Source organism: Sander vitreus, chromosome 12 (genome assembly GCF_031162955.1).
Source record: "Sander vitreus isolate 19-12246 chromosome 12, sanVit1, whole genome shotgun sequence".
Lineage (NCBI taxonomy): Eukaryota > Metazoa > Chordata > Actinopteri > Perciformes > Percidae > Sander > Sander vitreus.
The window spans coordinates 6,332,101-6,354,792 of NC_135866.1; the positions used below are offsets into that span (position 1 = coordinate 6,332,101).

Here is a 22,692-nt window from a genome sequence, read left to right on the forward strand (position 1 = left end):
ATTATCCACTGTGCATGTGCTTAAATCAATGTTTACAAGGAACACATTCTAAATTCATATTGCTTAGGAGCACGAAATGTATTAGACTTTGACACATATATGACACATGACACTATGCAATGAGCTTAAATGTATATGTATTTTTATAACGTACATTTTGTTTACGAATGTCTGTGGCAGCTTCTACATGAAATAGGTTTTCGGTATTTGAGCCAAACGGAGCTTAAAAATACAACCCCCACAATTCCACCTTCTTCAAACCCAATGCGCATGCGTCCTCCGGCTGGGCCATTATTTTGTCCTCCTCAAGCTTCAAATGAACAACAGGCTAAGCGTTCCTTGAAATGAATTAAATATTAATAGGCGGAAGGAGCATTTTATGTTCTTGTTCATTACTGCCGATATAAATGAAGTCTCTCGGTCAATAGCTTGTTGGCTCGCCGGGCTCTTGAGTCCTCCGTTGGACTTGGAGGCCGAAAACAGAGCGCGGAGTGACAGCCCCGTTAAAGCCAGCAGATTGGGTGTTTATCTAGCAGGCTAGCCACCTAGCTAGCTTCCTAGACAGCTAAGAGGGGAGGAAAAACCCGAAAGGATATTTTTGATAAGCTCGGAAAGAGAGAGCTGTGGCTGTCCCTGTCCCGTCCAACCTGCAGAGGGGATGGCACACCTTCGAGACATGCAAAACCAGGTACAGAAATCGTCTTTTCACCAACTGTCACTCCCTTCTTCTTGTCCAAGACAAGGCGAACCCCCATGACTGTTAAGGCTTTCCATGAATAGGTGGGCGGGGGTCCAAGCCATCAATGCAACGTGATTAAAAACCTACATACGCAAATATGAATTCACTTATTTTTCATCTCCTTGCCATTGTCAGCATAAGGTGAAACCATGCCAAAGCAATCAACAAACTGACAAAAACAATTTGATTCGAAATTCTGAATTCCATGACAGCATACAGCAATATTTTCAAAGTCTCCATTGTTTCAGACTTGCAGTTGTCACATGCTGTACATATAAAACTATTTTAAATGTAATGACTTCTTTAAGTGCCTCCTCTCCTACTCATTCAAATCATCACTCATTTCCTGCTGAACCCACTGAACTTTCAATTGTCATGCCTCTTGAATTACTATTAATACTGGCAAAAAAAAGTTTGATGTCAAGTCCAGGTAATTATATGAGCTGGGACTGAATAGATATTGACACAGATAAGAAAGGTTAATCATCCATCATCTTATTTTTTAATATGTGAGCAGTGCATGAAAACATTATTATATAGGCCAACAGATAGATGTAACGCCTCCTGTCACTTCTAGTTCACCTTTTATAAAAGAGCATTCACATGTGAAACAAGTCGTTTGGCAAGACGCACACACTCCTATACAAAAAAAATAAGCCTCTGCAGTCATCATGACAAACACTCAATAATTCAATGCGTTATTCGTTGTCACTGGATCAGAATACCCGGTTGGACCCCGAGGAGTACTTCACCAAGCAGGAGCGGATTGGGAAGGGTTCCTTCGGAGAGGTCTACAAAGGCATCAACAACCGCACAAAGGAGGTGGTGGCGATTAAGATTATAGATCTGGAGGAGGCGGAGGACGAGATCGAAGACATTCAACAGGAGATCACGGTGCTGAGCCAGTGTGATAGCCCTTTTGTTACCAAGTATTATGGATCGTACTTGAAGGTGAGAACACAAATAAGGAAGCGATACGTACTGGGGCTGCACATTATTAGGAACATTTCTAATTGCGATTATTTTGAGCGATACTGCGATTGCGATATGATTCACGATATTGGAGGGAATGATCATTTTTGTGTCATTATTCTCATTTTCATTGAAAAATATTTTTTTGATTTTTGCGAGGATCTGTACCAAACAAAGATGTTTTCTGTAGGATAGGATTTTTAGGCCGGGACGTCTCTGCAGCACCACAATACTTTATTTTAGAATGGTTTGACACATACTTTGCCTTTAACAAATATTGCACACCCCCCCCCTGCGATTTGGATATTGCACTAGTCCATATTGCGATTAATTGTGCAGCCCTAATACATACACAGATTATTAACATGTTCTCAACAGGAAGATGCTTAGAGACACAGACACACAGTGCAAAGCCGTTTTATTTTATTTTATTTTTTACCTTAAACTTTAAACGTTTTTTCATCAAGTATGTTTTCTTCTCAGGGGACCAAGCTGTGGATTATCATGGAGTATTTAGGTGGAGGATCTGCTCTGGATCTGGTAAGAAGATTTATATTTTTTATAGAGCTTACAGAGTTTTATACAAGTGGCACTTTATACATTGGAGAAGCAAAAAACTTGACCTGTGCTTGGGGGGGGTCTCTCTCCCAACTTCCACCTTTTTTCTGATTTACTTCTTCCCCTTGCTAGCTCCGTCCAGGGCCTCTTGAGGAGACTTACATTGCTACTATACTGAGGGAAATACTGAAGGGGCTGGAGTATCTGCACTCCGAAAGGAAGATCCACAGAGATATCAAAGGTGATAAAAGTTCCTCTTTTTCATTTTGCATCTTGTATATATAAATTCATATCATGTCAAAGTGTTGTCCCGGTACAAAGCCAGATATCCCACTCATAATTCCAAGCTAATTTTTAGCAGTATGGTGTATTGATTAGATAGACTATTTGTTAGCTTTTAAATGCTTTTGATGAGGGAGCTGCCAGGTAACACAACATGTATATCCAGTCTTAACCAGACGCTGGACAGAATAAGTCCGCACGCTGAAATATGCTACCAATCTGCATAAATATATTAACACCCGACACCAACATACTGAGGTGTTACATTTATATCTTCTTCTTACATTCTGGGAATTACTAGATAATTACAAAAGTAATGACCCCAGGATGAATAACTAAGGAGACTGGGTTGATTCTCTACATAGGTTCCGTTTCCATTCGCTGTTGTTTATCTCCTGATGTCTGAGGCTGTTTGTGTTCACCGCAATGAAACTGGGAAAGAGACTGCAAAGTGACCTTCGTCTCTGTGTCCTTCCATCTGTAATGTACAATATTCCAAATGTTTGGACAAAACTTCAGGGAATAATAATGGTTCTTGTATTGTTTTTAAATGATGTAAATAATGTGCTACAACACCTCATTACTCATGATTATCTCAAAACGAGACCTCATCTTTTCATGCCGGATGACGTGTTTATTGATGCCTTTTTATTTAGCATTACTTGTCTCACCTTTTCTTGTCTTTCTTATTCTGTGTCTTTCTCCTAGCTGCCAATGTGCTCTTGTCGGAGCAGGGCGACGTGAAGCTGGCAGATTTCGGGGTGGCGGGGCAGCTGACAGATACCCAGATTAAGAGGAACACATTCGTCGGTACCCCTTTCTGGATGGCTCCAGAGGTTATAAAACAGTCCGCCTACGACTTCAAGGTGAGGCCAGAGTCTGTGGACCGGACAAGAGACACCCTGTGTTACTGCTTTGAGTGAACGCTGCCTTTAGGTTTGTTTGCTTGTTTTTTTTTTTGTTTGAAAAGATGTTTCAGTTTGGTGGAACATCGAGCCCATAAAGAGATAATGTTTTGTTATTGGTGGAGGCACTGATAGGTAGACACTACATGACATTTTTCAGCATGGGAATTCATTATTTGATCCACATCATTTTAGTTCAGGGACTATATTTGAATTCCTTAAACAGTTTTCAGTGTCTGTATATGTAGTTAACACACTTACACATTTCACTCTCCCCCACAGGCTGATATTTGGTCCCTGGGAATCACTGCCATTGAGTTGGCTAAAGGGGAACCTCCCAACTCCGACCTACACCCCATGAGGGTCCTTTTCCTCATCCCGAAAAACACTCCACCCACACTTGAGGGACCTTACAGCAAGCCCTTCAAAGAGTTTGTGGAGGCTTGTCTGAATAAAGACCCTCGTTTTGTAAGTAATACACCTGCATCCATCTTATTTGTAGCAGAACTAAAAATGGGATCAGACATGCATGTTTGTGGCTAAATTAAGATCAGAAAGTTGGAAAAGAATTCCAGATTGGCACTGCTGTCAGACTTTGATCATTTATCCTACCAGTAGGGCTGCACGATATGAGGAAAATGTCAAATTGCGATTATTTTTGACTGATGTTGCGATATGATTCACGATATTGGAGGAAATGATCACATTTTTTTGGGATCATCAGTCTCATTTTCATTGAAGCACAAATAAGAATGTACTATAGTCATAGTCCATATTGCAATTTTGATAAAATTGCAATTAATTGTGTAGCCCTACCTACCAAATATTGTTGTGATTGGATTAGCATGCCTTGTCCTTAATAGAAAGTATAATTTGTGCTGTTCTTTCTCAAATATTCAAACCCAATCCAAATCACATTCTTGTTATGCACCAACAATATGTTAACTCTCAGTAATGTGATGGTGGACTCATTACCGAAGCTTCTTTTTTTAGCACGTTATGGCTCGACAACTGATCCCGAACTGAGTGATTTTTCAAACTTCACTGAATGTTCGTCTTTTTTTTCCCTGACGTGTGTGCGCGCGCGCACAGAGGCCAACAGCCAAAGAGCTCCTAAAGCACAAGTTCATCACGCGCTACACCAAGAAGACAGCCTATCTGACGGAGCTGATTGACCGCTACCGCCGCTGGAAGTCCGAGGGCCACGGGGAGGAATCCAGCTCTGACGACTCCGACATGTGAGTCTCAGGAACACACATTCATACGCTTAAGGATTTACATGTTCAGTAGCAGTAATGAACCTTTATGTGCTTACTTTTAAAATTTCTGTCAGCCAAGCTTGTCACAAATATCAGGACAGGACAGAACATCAGGAGTGTAGAGCTATATCATAATATGTTTGACCAAATGCATCAATATTGCGGCAATATTGTAGGGTTGACTATTGGTCCTTTCACAAAACATTTACACAATGAGATTTTAGATAAATAATCATCAGTAATGTGGATCTAATGGCTAAGTGGGTAAAGGCAAATAATAGAACAGCTAGAGGTAAGTTAAAGTTAAGTTGCAGCCTTTTAAATCAGGAAAAGACAACACTTGTGTCACGATATTACCATATCCGAAATTGAATACGTTATCTGGTTTCATATATCAATATATTGCCCAGTCCTAACTAGGGCCTGCACAATGAGAATAATGATACAAAAATGATCATTCCCTCCAATATTGTGAATCATATCACAATCGCAATATCAGTCAAAATAATCGCAATTAGATATTTTCCTAATATCGTGCAGCCCTGGCCCTAACTGAGTGTATGGGCATGCCTCGCACGCCTATACCTCTTCCAGCTGATAGGAAACGGTTACACATGTACACACACATACACCGTTTTTTTAAAATTGTCCTCCATAGAAACATTTTCTCTGAATGTTGTTAAAACTGTACTTTCTCTCCCCTTATTCTCTTTCCGTCCTTCCTTTAGGGATGCTGATGGCGATGTGGATACGTGTCCCATGTGGACCTTCCCCACAGTCAGACCCAACTCTATGAACAAGTTACAGAAGAGCTACACACACACAGATTCAGAGGTAAGGCATACACAGCCCACAGACACACTCCAATCTATTTTTTTTTACCCCCCTAATATTCTTTTTCCTCTTCCCAGTCAGGAGATTTGGTGAAAAGACAACCCAAGTCACAATGCTTGTCTGCTTTGGTAACACCCATCTTCAGAGAGGTAGGCCGGACTGTTGGGTATGGGGATTATACAGTATAAGTATGGGGAGTATAACTTTGAGCACAGCACAGCAAGTTCAGGCCTCAATCTAAAGTAGTTGATCCTGTCTAAAAACACATCTTCAATTTGGAACAGTTATGTTTTAAAGGTTGAGTCCTGGACAAAGTTAAACAACATTCATTTTAATTTCATTTTACCTGTGGAAGTCCTTCTTATGGCGCTTCTCCATTACATGGTACCTGCTCGACACGCTCGACTCTACTCGCTTTTTTTGGTTTTCCATTATGGAAAAAAAGTACCTGGTACCTGCTAACTGAAAGCGACAGACGGGTGTCCTGAACAAACCCGCCATTTTTAAACAGTTTAACCAGCTGTTTTTTTTTTTTTTTTTTTGGCTGCCTCCAGCTTCATTTGAAACTAAATGTGTCTTCTGGCTGTGGCAACAACAACACACCTTCCACGTTGTTTGTTTGTTTGTGTGTGTGTGTGTGTGTGTGTGTGTGTGTGTGTGTGTGTGTGGCGTTAGGTCACGGCAGTTTCCTGCGGCGCCGCTTGTTTTACAGTTCTGCGGAGGCTCCAGGCAGACCTTTCGCCGTAGGCTATGTACACACACACATGGCCGGGTTGACGCACGCATCAGCGCACAAGTATAAACATCACGCCACTTTTACATAGGCCACGGCGAAAGCTCTGCGTGGAGCCTCCACAGAACTGTAAAACAAGTGGCCTGATGTTTATACTTGTGCGCTGGTGTGTGCGTCGAGCCGGCATATAAGACGACCAGCCACGCTGAGGCGGTACTAAAATCTGCAACGGAAAACGGACGCACAGTGTGTCGAGGCGAGTCGAGCAGGTACCATGTAATGGAAAAACGCCATTAGTGATAGTATGTGCATATAGTACTGGCTTGAGGTTGCTCATAATAACTGCACTGAATCACCAGAAGCACTTTTAGAAAATGGGCGGAAGATTTCCTGCTGGTTTATTAATTGCATTGATAACGATGTAAGTCTGGGCTGCAGAAGTGATATCTGCACTGATTCGATCACATTTTTTGCCATATTTTAGGGTTTCTCCCGTCAGACTGGTGGGCCTCGTCACTAATTTTTGTGTTTATTTAGTCAGAGCCAGAGTAACTCTAATCTTCCCTAAGGAAATACCACACTATAATACAGGTATTATACATGCACGCTGCATGCAGGTATTATACATGTACTTTGTACTCTGAAGTTGTTTTAAAGTAGTATATATTGGTAAGAATAGAACAGAATAAAGCAGGAAAGCATGTAGTTGGTAAATACAAAAGTCAACAAAACGTGACTAATATGTTTGTTAGAATGAATTTAAAGTTTAGTCACTTTCTTTGGCTGTAGCCTCCCAACTGCACAACATAGAAAATTCTTTCATTCTTTTCATTTTTCCTCTACCGCCAGTTGAAGGAGAAGCGGCGGGCGAGCGGCGGGGGCGTAGGAGCCATTGAGGAGCTGGAAAACGCCTTCAACCTGGCCGAGGAGTCCTGTCCGGGCATCTCCGACCGCCTCGTCACACACATGATGGAGAGAGTGTGCAGGTGATATACCAACCAGTATCCCGACCGTCTGCTGGGATGTTCATTACGCAGCAGGAAACAATTATTTGTTTGAATTAATCGATTTTGTGTCCTTCTTCCAGGTTTTCTTTAAATGGTAACACCACTCCGTCTTCGCGGTGAAACCCCAGCTGGATGTAACTTAACCCTGCTCCCTTTTCTGTCTCCCAGACCCACCCAACGCCTCAGATAAGGACCACAGAAGACCCCCCCCTCCCCCTTCCCTCCCTCCACTACCACTCCTCGTATCTTTGCACCCTTCTCAGTCTTGTCCCCCAAGAGATCTTTTAATTAGTTATAATTAAATATTTTTACAGTTTTTCTTTAAGAGCGGAGAGTATTTAAAACAAAAAAAGCCATGACATTTAGAGCGTTGTGTATACCTGTTAGATTGAGAAGAAAAAAAACTATAATAAAGTGTATGGAAAATGTCCTATAGCATCTTGTTTGTTTGAATGCTCACATACAGACATATTACAGTAAGTTACTGCTCAGTCTAGGGCTGCACATATACTGTAAAATGTACTAGTCAGTTAGTCTACAAATCTAGACGCGCCCTAGTGGCAACAAATGTAATTTGCAGCCAGGGGGTCTAGCAACTCTCCGTTGGCTTGTGAGCTGGAAAAACTAAACTCCGGTCAGGCCAATCACATTGTGTATAGAGTCGGTGGGCGGGCTTATGGCTGCTGCTGCCGCTGGGAACAGCGGCCTTAAGAATAGACTTTGGCCGCGACTCTGGAAGATGTGGAAATAAGCTTTTCTTTGAGAAAAGAACAAAGAACGGCACTGAAGTCATTCTTAAAAAAGGAAGATGTGTTCGGAGTTTTGCCGACTGGATACGGCAAAAGTTTAATCCATCAACTAGCTCCGCTACCTTCTTCGTTGCTCTGCCTGGTTGTAGCGCTAACCTATTGCGTGCAGAGATAATCTGAAAGACAACCGTATATCCCGCCCCTCGGCTTGAGCCCTGCCAATGGCGAGTTCCCAGACCCAACATCTTGATGTGGGTCTGGCTTGTCAGGCTACTAGTCAGTAGTGGAGCATTCATAAATAATTCATGTTAATATCTATACAAGTTGAATACAATCGTTTACTGGCGATTGCTAAACTATCACGTTTTACCATTTTTATTTTCTCTTGTTCCTAAAAACAGATTGTAAGCTTGGGCTTTAATTAACCTCTCCATACTGTACTGGAATTAGACACGCCCCGTTAGTCTGGGCAGGTTCTGTCAGAGGCAATTCATCTCTCTGAAATGAAACATCCACAGAGAGAGCAGAATGCATCAGCTGATGTGTATGTGGACAAGCTTCAAGCTGTGAACAAATAAAATAACCGCTGAAATCACAGAAGAGATTAATAAAGTTTAATAAAACTTATTACAATAAATGCATCAAGAACAATATTTGTTGCTTTAATATTGGATAAAAACAGCACAAAGAGGAATGTCGAGAACTCGCACCTTGGCTGGTGAGGGAAACGTTGGCTACGCTGACCTCATCGGGTCACTTTTAATCCCTGTGGTCATAGAAACCACAAAGTACTCAGCAGTTGGGACGAGAAACAAAAGTTGATACCTCTTAAATCTCACGGCATCAATGAGAACACACAACAGCTAATGCTCCCTGGCACATAAGCGTCACTTTGCAGTGTAGAGGAAACATGGCGTCATTACTTCTAGTTGACTGAAAGCACCAAACAGACGTCCTTCATTTGTCAGGTCTACAGGAAGATTGTAAGAGGTGAAAGGTCACAGTTTATTCATTTCAAACTCAAAAAAGGAGCTCAACAACACTGATCTGAGAACTGCACCAATACATAAGACTTTGACAGGAAAGGGGAGACGCTGATCCCAACGCAGCACGGGAGGGAAAATTCACCTGAAGATTTGACCAGACGGGGTGCAACGTTGCATTGCAGACTGAGGTGGGTAATATGATTAACACTGAGCAGGCTGGAGCCTATTTCATGGGGAGCTTATGTGTGATCATTTCTTAAATCGGAGGGAATATGAAATCATGTTTTCTCTTGACAAAAAGAATATGGAGATAATGGCATAACAATGGCAGAAAAAGCTACTCCTGCTACTAGTTTAGCTGACTCTCCCAAATGAAGCTCTTTCACAGAGCAAATGTTAGCATGTGCTTTGAGAGATGTTTTAGAACTAAAAGCACTGGATACAAGCAGCAGTACTTTGGTTTTCTAAATTGCAACAAAAAAAAGTAAGGGAAAAAAAAAAAAAAGGAAAAGTTAAAGTTTGTATCAAAGATATAAATGCCACCGTTTTTAAAAGGTGGGTAACGTGACTTCATTTGAGTAACTGGCAAAAGTTTAATAAAATGAAACAAAAAAGAAAAATAGAACCGTGTGAAAATATATAAACATAACACTGTTTGAATATACTTTACTGTACTTATATATATAAAAAAAAAAAAAGACTCCAGATCCCATGTAGGATTGGAATAAAAATAGTGGCAAGCAGAACGAGTCAATAACCAGATAGCCTTCACACGTTCTCGGCTTCATCCGTCTCTCTCTAGTCAACCTCGAGCAGTGGCTCAAATACCTACAGTGGGAAAGAAAAAAAAGTTACTAAAATAAAGCCTGGCCTCACAGAAGACCTCTACATATAATCGACTGTCATTTAGGTACTTTAGGTTACAAATGCAGGAAAGCAGGCGCCCTGGTGGCTCAGGAAATACAGCGTAGTGTTATGAAGTGGGTCTGCTCCTACCTTAGACTTTTCCCACGTGGGGGCCGTCTCCCTCCCCGTCTCCCTGCTTCTGCATCTGGGCCTGCATCTTGGCAATCATCTCCTGCATTCGTCTCAACTGTGCAACACAGAACATCAACATGTGTGACAGGGAAACAGCATTTGCACTTCAAAAGAAAAGAACAAGGCACATTCACTTAGACGGCTGCAATTTAAGTAAATCCCATTTATAGCTTCTTTCCCTTATCCCAGTTATATTTAGATTATCATAAATATCTGTCTGCCAAATATAACACACCAAACATCTCAGGCCTGTACTACGAAGCAAGAATCGGAATCAGAGTCAGCTTTATTGGCCAGGTTTGCGTAGACAAACAAGGAATTTGACTCCGGTAATCTTTGCTCTCAAAAGTACAACACTTGACATATTAAGAATAAAAACAGAGTTGACGGTAAGAATATAAGAAGAAAAAAAAATAGTGTACAGTATAACAATACAATAGAATTCACAATTTTACAAAAAATATACAGAAGAGAGGGAAGGAATAGTGCAATGTCAGTCAATAGACGGAGATTTTAGGATTTCAATACGAGTACAGTGCAAGGCAGATCAACATGCCCTGGATTTATTTCAGTTACCCGGCTTTACCTAACCTAACAGCCGCGGTGCCGCATAAGCTGTGTCACGATGGTGATTAACAACTAGTCCAGTCAACCCAGGGTTTGCCAATGCGGTGTTTGCACAGCACGACCAATCGCAAACATCTACCAGAGCTGCATATTTTACATGAGAGCAAATTATAATCCTACATGAATATGAAGAACACAGGCACGGTTCTGCAGGCAAAACGCAATTCAGTCGCTGCTTCCTGAAACAGGAAGGAAAGCTGGCAAAAAATAGCCGACGCTGTAGATGCGTAAATCACAACGCTTGTCAATATCACTTCCTCATCAGTCAGGCACTAGATCTGACCATAATTACACCTTTGCTTTCTATAAACTGTCACTGTTTTAGCTTATTATTTCAGTTGCAACCCTGGCAGTGCTAAGCGATCGCAAATAGAAAAATCATAATTCAAACCGATGTGCTCATTGGCAACACACGGCTCAAGGTACGCAATTCCCTCCGCTGGAAATCTATATCTTTCATAAAAATACCCATCAGGGAATGTTAACGGGGTTGCGATTTAACCCGGTAACAAGTGAGCCACCGTCGTGATACAGAAAACCCTGGGTTGAACCTGAAGTTACCTCGTTAACGCCAAATCCTGCTTCGTAGGACAGGCCTCTGGTCCCACTTTGACTACTAAAACCAACTGAGAACCTGAATCATTTACAAATGTGCGATGAGTTTAAAAACTGCTAACAGAAACGCTCTTCTTACTTTTAGTTGTTCACCGTTTAAATTAAATTGTTACTTGTAGGACAGAGAATCATTTTTAAAAAGGAATTGTTTGGCTTGATTGATTAAAGATTGATAACACTCTCACGTCTGTACGCTAAATATGAAACTACATCCAGCAGGTGGTTAGCTTAGCACACAGGCTGGAAACAGAGGCAAACAGCTAGTCTAAGTTAAAAAAATAAATAAAAAAATAAAATAAAATCTGCCTACTAGCTAGTCTGGCTATCACCAGACCAAGCTCAATCTTTTAAGATGGAACATTAGTCTGGGGAGTCTGCTCTGTATTTTTTCTACAAGAGGCGTGATCAACGGGCGTAGTTCAAATGACTGTACGCAATTGGATAGTCCTTCAACCAATCAGACCAACGTAGCAGCGACAGCGGCATCAACGGGTCGCTGCGCTTCAGTGGCCGCCATGTTGAGTGTAAACAAAAAGCTGCTTGCCGTCGCTTCTCTATCGTCATCGTGTTAAACCGGCCAATAGCGCGCCAGGAGGATAAGCCAGTTTGTGATTGGTCCCAGCGGGTCTGTAACGGAAGCAGGATAAAAGAATGTACAGGTTTCCAGCCTGAGATGCAGGGCAAAGTCAAATCGGCGGCAGATCGGGCTGGGTTTACCCCGCCTACCTACTGGCACCTCTAAAGCGCCCTGAAATAGTTCCCCGTGCCTCAAGTCTTCATGCTAAGCTAACTGTCAGCTGGCTTAAGCCTTTAGTGAACAAATGACAGTGGTATTGATCTTCTCGTCTGACTCTTGGCAAGAAAGCAAATAGGCATTTCCAAAAATGAATTAAATTAGAAACCATTCCTTTAAGAAACCTGGCCAACAGGGAGGATGATCCGTGAAAAAAAATGTATTCCAAGCCCAAAGTGGTGTAGCGTTTGAAATATCTCACCTCAGCCTCCTTCTCCTGCAGGATGATATCCTTGTCCATTTCCTCCGGCTCCGGCCCCTTTCTGCATCAACACAACTACGGTTACTTTTTTAGGTTACTGTGATGCTACGTGCTACAGAATCAACCTCCAATATTTCTGCAGGATGTATGCCAATTAACAAAATGATCATCAAGTCAAAAGGCACAGTCAGAGATGTAAAATGATGCTTTAAAAATGACTGAGTCAGTGTGTGTGTGTGTGTGCATGCCTAAAAGTGCATGTTGAACCATTTTAAGTAGCGTTAGGCAAACATGACAAAAGCCACATTGAGAAGGTGAAGAAGGGATCAGTGGGTTAGTGTTTTTCTTTGTAGAAGAGAAAAGTGGGCAGCTACAACGAATAACTACAAAGAGATGAAAGCAGGAAGACCCAAGAGAGGCAGCGAGTGCGAGAGTCAGGGAAGCAGCATTACCTCCCCCAAATGGAGAAAAAAAAATGTAAAAAAAAATAACGGTACCTCCAACAGTCCACTCATGGGATTGGACAAATCAAGACCAGACAGCCATCATTGGACAGATGGCAATGGGAAGACAGTACAACCACTGCCTTATCCTGTGTTGGCTTTAGAAGAAAGTCTAAAAAGAATCTTTTTGGTCTATTGAGGGTTAAAGGATTATGTCCACGCTTTGTTAAATGACACACGCTGTAACAGTTTACGACCCCTACGCATACTCAAACTACACATGCTACCAACTAACCGTGTAGAACCACAGCCCACTACAGCCAGCATTATGTTCACTGCTGCTTCGCTACCACGACCTAACTGATGTAGTGAACATGCAAAAATGATGAGTTAGAGCTAGAGTACTACAGAATGATCCTAGTTCAACAACACACTGGATGAATACAGAAGAATAACTGGAAGTATGTGGTCCATTATACAGAAATTAATCTAGTAACTCAGCTTCCATAGCCACAGCTCTGGATGTTCTGGTTGGGTTGTATTACTGTGATGTCTGTGGCATCCGTTGTGTGCATGTGCCTCAATATGGCATTTCTGTGTTGCGGGGTCTTTTTTTTATTTTTTTTTTATTTTTTTTAAACACTACTGTGTTATTATTTTATATATACGTCTAATCAAAGGTTCTGCTGTTCTTGGTGGGGGAGGTGCAGAAAAGCAAGCTGACAGACAAGTACGTACGCAGGAGACAGAGGCAGAACGTAACCATGGGAGGACAACCTGCCACCCCGCTTGAGGCGCTCCGAGCGGAAGTTCTCGTAGTGAAGGTCCTGGGTCACTTCCTGTAGATCCTGCATGTGGGTTCTGTCAGGGGTGTGGAAAAGTCACCAGCCAATAAATGCTCTTGCACAGACATTTTGAAAACTACAGATGTTGGCTTCACTACACCTCCCATGGGCAAAGGGAGTGCACCATAACATAAGAAATGTTTTTTCCAGCTTTCCTGCCTTGGCTACAGCCCTTTTCTAATTGGCTACACCTTAACAAAAAAGCTATTAGCAGGGGTAGACTTGCTCTCATTGTGTTTGAAGGCATCCTGCCAAACTAACAACTTCTCCACGCTAGCTACGTAGCTGTGGTTACTTTCCACAGCATTTGGAGGAAAACAGATGGTCTACAGACAGCTTGGCAGGTCAGTGAATCTCACCATCACCCTATGCTTGTCACTCACATTTGAAAGAAAAAAGGAAAGCAGAGGGTTTAAGCCTCCTCTACCACTCACATCAGCATGATCCGCAGCTTGAGGAAGTCGTTGTGTTCTGGATTCTCCACTTCTACCACTCCCCAGGGGTACAGTCGGCCCCTCACCTTCTTCCCTTTGGCCTCAATCTGCTGGTTGGATCCCACCACCGCGAATGGGATGCTAGCCTGGAAAAGAGGAGTAGTTAATGTGTCCGTAGTCATGGTTCAACCACGCGCATAAACGAAAAGAAACGGCACTTAAAAGAAATCCCTGAGAGTAATGGGATGACTTCAATGGGATTAGAATGGAGGATATATAGCGGACTGCTTTTATTCCATGGCAAATTCTCCTTCCTTTGGTATAAAATAAACGCCAACTCATCTTTGGCATGACAGAATTCAGATTTCATTTAGGGATGAAAGGTTTTGCAGGGAGTGGAGAGTTTACCTTGAGGATCCTGGTCTGCTCTTTGAAGTCCTCGTCCTCATCCGACTCGGCGTCAGGGAGGTGGTAAATCTTGATGCCATGTTCATCGATCTCATCCAGAACCTTAGCGAGAAGACAGGGACCAAACAGGTTATTATCACATTGTATTACCAGTTATGTGCATTCTGTAAATCCGTGATTATCAAGGTGGGGTCCGTGGCCCTCTGCCAGGAGGTCCGTGGAAGGTTTTTAGATCCATTCATTATTTTCTCTCTTTTTTTTTTTTACTAAAGGCTTTATAGTTCAAGGAATAATATTTAAATTTTCAAATCAATAATAGTTCATAGATTACATTATAATCCAACACATCTACAACTCTTAGAATCTGCAAGTATGTTGAATACATGCCTAATATCTTTCTAATAGATCTCTCTTATATATTCCCTATCTTTAAAGGGTCCTTGGCTGAAAGAAGATGGGAATCTCTGCTGTAAAGGGACTACCTATTATTTCCTCTTTAGTCAGGACTTTATATGTATTAAGAAAGACATTTCTGTGAAGGTAAATCACTTTTGACACTTCCGGTCTCACTGGTTTTACTTTTTTAATCTAAATCCCCGTTTCAATATAGTTAGTCTTTATCCTTGACATTCCACTTCAGGGATCGCTCCGGTGTCGCAGGAAATTCATGTGTTTCCTTCCGCTTTCTTTGTGTTGGGATTTTAAATTCGGTGGATTTATGGAGGACTACTGTTGACTGCTCCTCAGATCTCTGCAGGGTAAACTCAGACAGCTAGCTAGACTAGCTGTCCAATCTGTGTTTTCTCTCGCACGACTATTTTTGCAGCGGCTCTGTGCAGAGCTTAGCACCGCCCATGGCGGATTGTGATTGGTTTAAAGAAATGCCATTAAACCAGAGCACGTTTTCCTCCCATCCCGGACCCTCCTTCAGCTCGCTTTGGAGGAGGGTCTGGCAAAGCGAGACTACAATATAGTACTTCAGGTACGAACGGTATTTTTCTAAATTGGGCGGGTAACGCAGTGACCGTGAGCACATGATAGCTACTGGTTATTTCAGGAACTGGAACAGATCCTGAACAATGGGCTGTTCTGTGTTGTTCTCACCCTGCGCTTGAGCCTCTCCCTCTCTCGGAGGGTGAGCGTGTCTGCCTTGGCGATGACAGGAACCACGTTGACCTTATTGTGAATGGCCTTCATAAACTGAACATCCAGGGGTTTCAGGCTGGTAGGACAGGAAGCAGACAGGCACGGGGTCAAAGAGAGACACAAAAAAAAAATTCAAGTATTTGTATAAAGCAATTAGAGGGCATTACAAAGATGAATGAATTGAAAGGGACGTCAGTGCAACTTCTTCTGACTGAAAAGCCTGTAGGTGCATAAGTATAGCTGCTTTTTCGACCCAGGGTTCTGGGGTCTTTTAAAGTCCCCAGAACTAATGTGAAGGAACTAGAAGGTAGTTCCTTCACATTGTCTAAAGAGTCGTGAAGATTAGGCAAATTAGTCTGCTGACGTATAAAGCAACATTACAGGATGAGGGCTGCTGGTGGTCACAGGAGTAAACACATGATACATGATGCAGTTCAGTGTGCCCGCCCGTTTCACCTTAAAAAAATAAAAGGTAGTCTCACTGTGCTTTAGAGCGTAAACGCTGAGAAACCATCAGAAAATAAGGTTTTATTTCTCTCATTCATAGCACTGCCACACTCTCTCTCTCTCGCTCTCCCCAGTCTTTTTTTTAAACGAGTTGGGAAGTTGACAGCAAAGCCTAACTTTACTTTTAATGTTATCAAACAAAGATAAATGTTCTCCCCGCCCCACCCATCCTAAAAGGTTTCTGCAGTCAAAACGCAGCGTAAGTATTGCAGGACTCACCCATGGCCAAGCGGGGAAATGAAATAGAAGCAGCAGTGAACTCTATTGTCAACAATGTGTCTACGATTTAGACCGCTCTCGTCATGGAGGTAGCGCTCAAACTGGTCATCAATGTAGCTGATAATGGTGCTGAAACTGGATTAGAAAAATAGACAGCACATTTAACATACATTTACAATATAAGGGCTTATCCATGCTGGTAGGACATTCACCGATACTAAATCAAAAGCCGAGATGAATACATTGGCATGACTTAAAATATTTAGACACACCTTTATTTTTAACTGCCCAAGGTTAGTGTCTCATCGTTGTTCAAGATCACAGTGTCAGGACAGACACTGGGTAATTTAAAAAAAAAATACCTTAATCTCCCCCTCAGCATAAAGCAAAAAGATGTCATACCAGTCCTGGCTGTTGATGGCGTCTCCGTATCCTGGTGTGTCTACCACGGTGAGGCGGAGCTTCACTCCTCGCTCCTCAATTTCTACCGTCGACGCCTCGATCTGAACCGTCCTTTCTATCTTTTCTGTTAGAAGAATAAAAAGTGCAAGAACTCATATCAGCACGGAAGTACAAAGTTAGTCCGTGATTACATGATTTTGATACACAGGTTTTTACAAAGTGCATTAGAACAAAGATCATTGTACCTGCTGCGCCAGGGATGATTCTCTCAGGGTAAAGGTCGGTGAGGAACAGGCTGTTGATCAGGGTGGACTTTCCAAGTCCAGATTCGCCTTTCGACAACAGAGGAAAATGAAAGTGAATGAATATTACACGATAGCTAAAAATGACTAGAGCGGTCAGGTTCTTGTTGGTGCAAAGTGCAAACCTCTTGTAATACAGAGATCACTTTTAATGACTAGAACAATGATCCTCACTGCTCTGTAGGAAACAAGACATCTGCCTGTGACGCACAGTAGAAGGAAAGGAAATAAATGATACTAAATCTGACTTCAGCAGAACTGTGTCAGAAATATCAGCAGCAAGAACTACGAACCTAGATATCCTCTTCTAGCTCAAATCCATCTTTCCACGAGAACTGCATTGAAGAAACTGTATACTGAAGAAACTGTATACAACTAATGTCTTTGCTGATATTGTCTGACAATGAATGAACTAAACTATACAACAACATATGCTCGCTTTAAGGCCATCGGTAGCCCGCAAGCAATAAATAAATAAATTAATTGATGATTATCAAACTAAATCTTGACTGGCTGCCTCTGAAACTGGCTCCATATACCAACAAGAAGTGTGGGACTACTGTAAACACGAGACACTTGGACAAACAATTAAACATTCATGGTTTAATAAACTATATGTAAGAGAAATGGAAAACAAAAGATGTTTCCAACGTCTCACGGTCACAGAGTTACAGATGCTGAGACATAATTTAATGTATGCTTTATACTTTATTACTCCCACAAGGGGAAATTACAATGCAATTCCAATAAACAACCTAAAGCTTGTGTGCTTTACCCAGGAATGCTCCTACTGTAGTTCCTCCCAGAGCCATGACAAAACATTTACACAAGTCTTTACTGCCTCCTAAAATGGCAATTTGTCTTGTATCGAAAATCCAAAACGACAACGTACATTGAATACACTACAGTTTCAGGTGCGTGCGGAAGAGGATCTTTGAAGAAAAAGTACCAGTGTTTTAGGGTAAAAATAAAAAAGTGACGCATACGGAGAAGAAATGATGATTTTTCATAGGAAGTAAATTGTTTCTGTGGGGGAAGAACTGTGGCCATCTAAAAGTACAGGAAAACAATGGTTTATTCAAGATTCAAGATTAATCCCACAATGAGGAAATTCACACTTATTTAAGGTCCCCAGTCACACAGAAGGTTAAATAAGCACTCAATGAGTATTCTTGCAGTAGAGGGACAGCCGGCCACGTCCACTGTGTGAATCATTCCCTCGAGGCCCACTGGCAACATTCCTCTCTGGTTTATTTTAAAGCAAAAGGATGAGCAGCGTTCAGGGGAGCTTCTACCCTCCCCCCTCACAAACAAGCAGGGAGGTTCACACAGTCAGTGTTCACATCAAGAGTTTACGCTGACGCCAGCTGAGCAACTACCGTGATGTGACATCTGCCATTTTCTACAGGCCAAAAGCCTCCATGCACACTAAAACACACTTATGCATTACTGAAGACAAGGCCAAAGACTAAACAACTTGCCTACTCTCAGCATACACACACAATGAACTACAGAGGCAAAAGAGTTGTGAAACTGTTGTGTAGAAAGGCCATTATGAAAAGACAGAATATGACTGGGACAACTGTATATCGTGCACGCTAATGGCCAAGATTCCATCATAAATGTTTTACAGAAACAAACTCACATGAGCCACAAAAAACAAACCTATTCCTCAAATGTCCATGTGTACTCTAGATGTCTAGCATGAACCTTGTTATCACTGAGATACACTATCATTTTTCAAACTAAATAAAATCAGCGTCGCATAATAACAAGAAAGGGACCAACAGTGATGGTTCACTCACCTACCACCATCAATGTAAACTCAAATCCTTTTTTTACAGACTTGCGATGAACCTGATTAGGTAGGTTGGCAAATCCAACGTACCCTGGGGTCTCAGGGTTGCTGAACTGGCCCTGCTGTAGGAAAAAAAAAGCAAAGTACAATATGGGAATCGTCAAAAAAACATGTTTGGTGACATTACAGCTTTGAACTTCAATGAAAGAACGTTCCTTTGCACATAATTATTACTTCAGCTAAAACTAATGTTTATCAAAAACCTACATCAGGTTTAAGTTAAAAATGGTTTGGCTATCACTATAGCAAACAGCAAAAACATGACAGCTGATCATTAGTGCTAGAGTAGAAACCACTGAAGAAAAAAAAAAAACAGGATATTTAGGAGGACTACATGAGTCCTCTGCAGACTATTTGCAAATCATCATCATTCCAGTGTTTACAGCCCTTTCCTTCACAGAGCTAGTCAGACCAATGAGAAGTAGGCCAATCGGACAGCTTTTAACCACCACCGTAGCAATGCTACACAGTGACGATGTCAAATCAAATACAAAAAGGTACATGCTCCTTATTTATTTAGCTCTTTTTGGCCACACAGTCTTGCTAGATCTAGGAACCCTCTCTTCCCTGTCCTTCCAACAAAGGTCATGGCTGATAAGCAGTGTGTTCTGGCTCTGCATTTGGGCCTTTCAACCCATCTAAAGCTACATCAGTGAGTCATAAGGATGGTGAGCAGAACTACTGAGCATATATTGGAGTAACTCACCCAGCATTTAACAAGAAATATTTATATTATATCTATTCATTTTCTATTATTCTATTTATAACCCCCCCCCAGACTCACCTTCATTTTGTCGGCCTGAGACATTTTTTCTCGTTAAACCTGAGGGAAAGACAGACTGTATCACATACTGAGAAACATACAAAAACAACTGAAACAGTCACATTTTGCTGCAATTCGTCTGGCCTCTATGGCCTTTTTCTGAAATGGAGGTAATGCATGCAGGTGCATACTTACAGGCCTGACTGCGAGAGTGTGTGAGAGACAGGAAGTCTGGTTTGTGTTCAAAAAAGGTTTCTGAGAGCACTGCATCTCACCACCAAAAAAAAAACTGCTCTTCCTGCTAAGATAGCTGCATTACAGCTGCCTTCCACAACGCTCTGATTTGAGGATATGACATCAAGCCATGCTTATGCTATTAATCCCAACTGGTATCAGTTTACTACCTGTATGCTGGTTATTGTGTTTTAAGTCTGCGTGTATACTCAAACACTCTAAATGTATGTAACACCGACTCAATATTCAATTGTAACATAATCTTCTCATGTTTCACAAAAGGTTGTGTCATACAAACAAAAGCTTCATAACAGCAACAGTATAGACGTTGTGGTAAGATTATTTTGTCAACTAAAATCCTTTTGTAATTTGTTTTTAAGTAAAATCACTCCCTTTTTATAGTAAGTATATACATGTATTAATAGAATTGTATTGCTAGCTTTTTGTTGTATTTTCATGGTCAATTTTAACACCACAACCTTGTAGGCTAAATGCATCAGCTTAAGAGAAAACAAGCAACTTGATTTGCATTATAGTGAAATGCCACTTAAAATGTCTTATTCTAAATAACTTGCTGAGCCAGTCTGGTGCATTCTAGATCTTCTTGTTCAGGCAAAAAGGCTTACTTATGTTCAACTGCAATCAAGTCAGTTGTAGAACAGAGAAAACTAAGAAGACACTAAATGATCTGAAACGGTTAGAAACACACCCACTGCACTCAAGACTGCTGGGATGAAAGCGACTGTATCTCTGTTTACACCATACAAAACTGTATATTTTACTGGCTGACAAGACAAAGTCTAACAGTCTAACGTTAGTCTTTTTAGTAGCTGCGTGTGGATTATTAGTGTGTGGATTGTTTTTTAACTCGATTTGAAATTATTTGTATTACTTGGGTTTGAGTGTTGTAAAAACATAAATAAAATGCATTATCATCATCATATGTATGTGTCCAAGCTAGTTTAGAAGCTAGTTTAAGCTAATTTTAAAAAGCTTTGCCCACTTAGCTAGATTCATCATAGAAATATGTAACGCTAGCTAGCCAACTAAAACGAATATTGCAAGCTATCATAACGGTAATCACCCAGTGGGTGTGAAATATGCTAGCTAATGTCCAGCTCTGCCATAAAAAATAAATAAATACTTTAATGGTAATTTTGTTCATGTAAACGAGCCCAAAACAAAGCTTTGTACCAAACTAACAGCCCTAACTAAGTTAGCTGTTCAGTAACGTTAAAGTGCTACAAGACACGCTTAGCTTAGCGGTAACTACTAACTAACGTTAGCTTCTCCTGCAGGATGTTAACTTAAATAGCTAATGTTAGCGTCGTCGGTTTCACTGCGATACCGCCATTAACACAGCACTGAGACAATTTAGCGATGAATAAGAGAAAGGAGGAGTGTTACCTTACAGCCTGTCAACAGAGAGTATGGTGCAGATAGAGGTATAAAACGACTAGCCGACGATGAACAGTAGACTTGGCGGACACCTCAAATTCTTCAGATTCCGGTGCAGCAGCTTCCTTTAGCACACAGACCACAATGCACTGGGCGAGAGCAGCAGGGCCAACACTACACATGAAGATTTTTCTAATGCTAACAATGAAAGTCAGGCTGCTTGCTTACACACTGTATTCACACATTGTAATAATACACACTGATCTTATATGACAATGTGTTAGACTTAGATTATTATAATCTCCTATTTGGTTTAGAGTAGGCTATAAAGTTAATTTGGTATAGACAGGGGCGGTCTCTCTCTCTCTCTCTCTCTCTCTGAATGTTTTCACAAAAGCCCCAACCTTCAACTGTTCTACACATCTACATTATACTATTCAATAAATAAATTAGTGCTGTCAGTTAAACGCATCATAAACGGCGTTAACGCAAACCCATTTTAACAGCGTTAATTTTTTTTATCGCAAGATTAACGTTCTTTTTGGCCTAGCAAACTTTGTAGTTTTTTTTTTTTTTTTTTTTTACATACTGTTGCAACAAATAGTAATGTTAGAAAAACTACAACACCACACCGGATCTAGCTAGACCGGAAACAAAACAACAGGCACGCCGCACACACTAGTTTGGGCTTGCAAGCTAGCCAAAGAGTGCAAACTAGTTGCTTTTCAGTGAAAATCGCCGTTTTGAATGGGAAAATGTCATCCACGTGAATCGTGTAGATCCAGAGAGTTTTTATTTGGGGGGGGTGTCCGACACCCTACGCTAATACGACACCGGTGCCTTAACGACCGTTATCTACCGGACCGAATAGCAACGCGGATTTCGGTGCCACTTAAATGCCTGCGCTTCTCTCCGATGCTCCAAAACCGGACGTTAGAGGGAACTGAAACATCGGATGGGACGTTAGTCAACACTACACTTAGCAGCAGGTAACGTTAGCCTACCGTTAGCTAGCAGCTTGAGTAAACACGGTTAAAATGCTGACAGCTAAATGGTGTAAAGTGTGACTGTATTTCACTGGCGAGGATTCTAACACCAGACTGTAGCTGCCTTTGTCGGAAAAACAGACTCAGCCTCACTCAACATGGTGCATTCAAAGTTATTGTAAAATACCCTTTTTCCCATCCAGTGGTTGATTTTGCCGTTTTGTGCTCCTTTTTTTTTTTTTCATTCATTCTGTAAACTTTACCCCAGTATAGTAAAACAAAAATAGGTTTCAAAATTAGTAATGCTTTTTACGCCAAATTTTTACCTTACCTGTTATATAACTTAACATTGTAGCATCACACAAATTTTGCCTCTTTTTGGGTGGCAGGAGTGACAATTAGCCTTGTCATCCTTAACATTTGTTGTGTTCTGGTTTCAGAATGAAGA

The 22,692-nt window shown here is 41.3% G+C and overlaps 2 protein-coding genes across 3 annotated transcripts; one reads left to right on the plus strand and one right to left on the minus strand.

Annotated features, from left to right (window-relative positions):
- Nucleotides 1-267: 267 nt before the first annotated feature.
- Nucleotides 268-7,724, plus strand: stk25b (serine/threonine kinase 25b). The gene is made up of 11 exons (XM_078263428.1): nt 268-688; nt 1,460-1,690; nt 2,195-2,251; nt 2,402-2,510; nt 3,260-3,417; nt 3,739-3,924; nt 4,549-4,694; nt 5,444-5,549; nt 5,627-5,698; nt 7,132-7,268; nt 7,370-7,724. The coding sequence occupies exons 1-11, from the start codon at nt 659-661 to the stop codon at nt 7,407-7,409; spliced, it is 1,272 nt and encodes a 423-aa protein (XP_078119554.1). The 5' UTR covers nt 268-658; the 3' UTR covers nt 7,410-7,724.
- A 1,881-nt stretch (nt 7,725-9,605) lies between these two features.
- Nucleotides 9,606-21,507, minus strand: septin2 (septin 2). Of its 2 annotated transcripts, none has more exons than XM_078263429.1 (13): nt 21,268-21,507; nt 19,648-19,686; nt 18,811-18,925; nt 16,949-17,035; nt 16,704-16,827; nt 16,302-16,436; nt 15,534-15,651; nt 14,430-14,531; nt 14,022-14,167; nt 13,520-13,603; nt 12,300-12,360; nt 10,021-10,117; nt 9,606-9,852 (listed from the first exon to the last, which is right to left on the minus strand). In XM_078263429.1, exons 2-12 carry the CDS (start codon nt 19,669-19,671, stop codon nt 10,022-10,024), a joined length of 1,092 nt encoding a protein of 363 aa, XP_078119555.1. In that variant the 5' UTR covers nt 19,672-19,686; nt 21,268-21,507; the 3' UTR covers nt 9,606-9,852; nt 10,021. The 2 variants fall into 2 exon arrangements, with proteins under 2 accessions (XP_078119555.1, XP_078119556.1); XM_078263430.1 differs by lacking the exon at nt 21,268-21,507 and adding an exon at nt 19,822-19,844.
- Between the last annotated feature and the right edge of the window lie 1,185 nt (nt 21,508-22,692).

Excerpts from the sequence above, each read along its gene's own strand:
- septin2 (XM_078263429.1), bottom strand. The coding sequence starts at position 19,671 with ATGTCTCAGGCCGACAAAATGAAG. Across the intron at positions 16,437-16,703 it reads GCCATCAACAGCCAGGACTG|TTTCAGCACCATTATCAGCT; the intron begins GTATGACATCTT and ends TTTCTAATCCAG. Across the intron at positions 13,604-14,021 it reads AAGCTGCGGATCATGCTGAT|AACCCACATGCAGGATCTAC; the intron begins GTGAGTGGTAGA and ends CACCCCTGACAG.
- stk25b (XM_078263428.1), top strand. The coding sequence starts at position 659 with ATGGCACACCTTCGAGACATGCAAAACCAG. Across the intron at positions 689-1,459 it reads TTCGAGACATGCAAAACCAG|AATACCCGGTTGGACCCCGA; the intron begins GTACAGAAATCG and ends TCACTGGATCAG. Across the intron at positions 1,691-2,194 it reads ATTATGGATCGTACTTGAAG|GGGACCAAGCTGTGGATTAT; the intron begins GTGAGAACACAA and ends TTTTCTTCTCAG.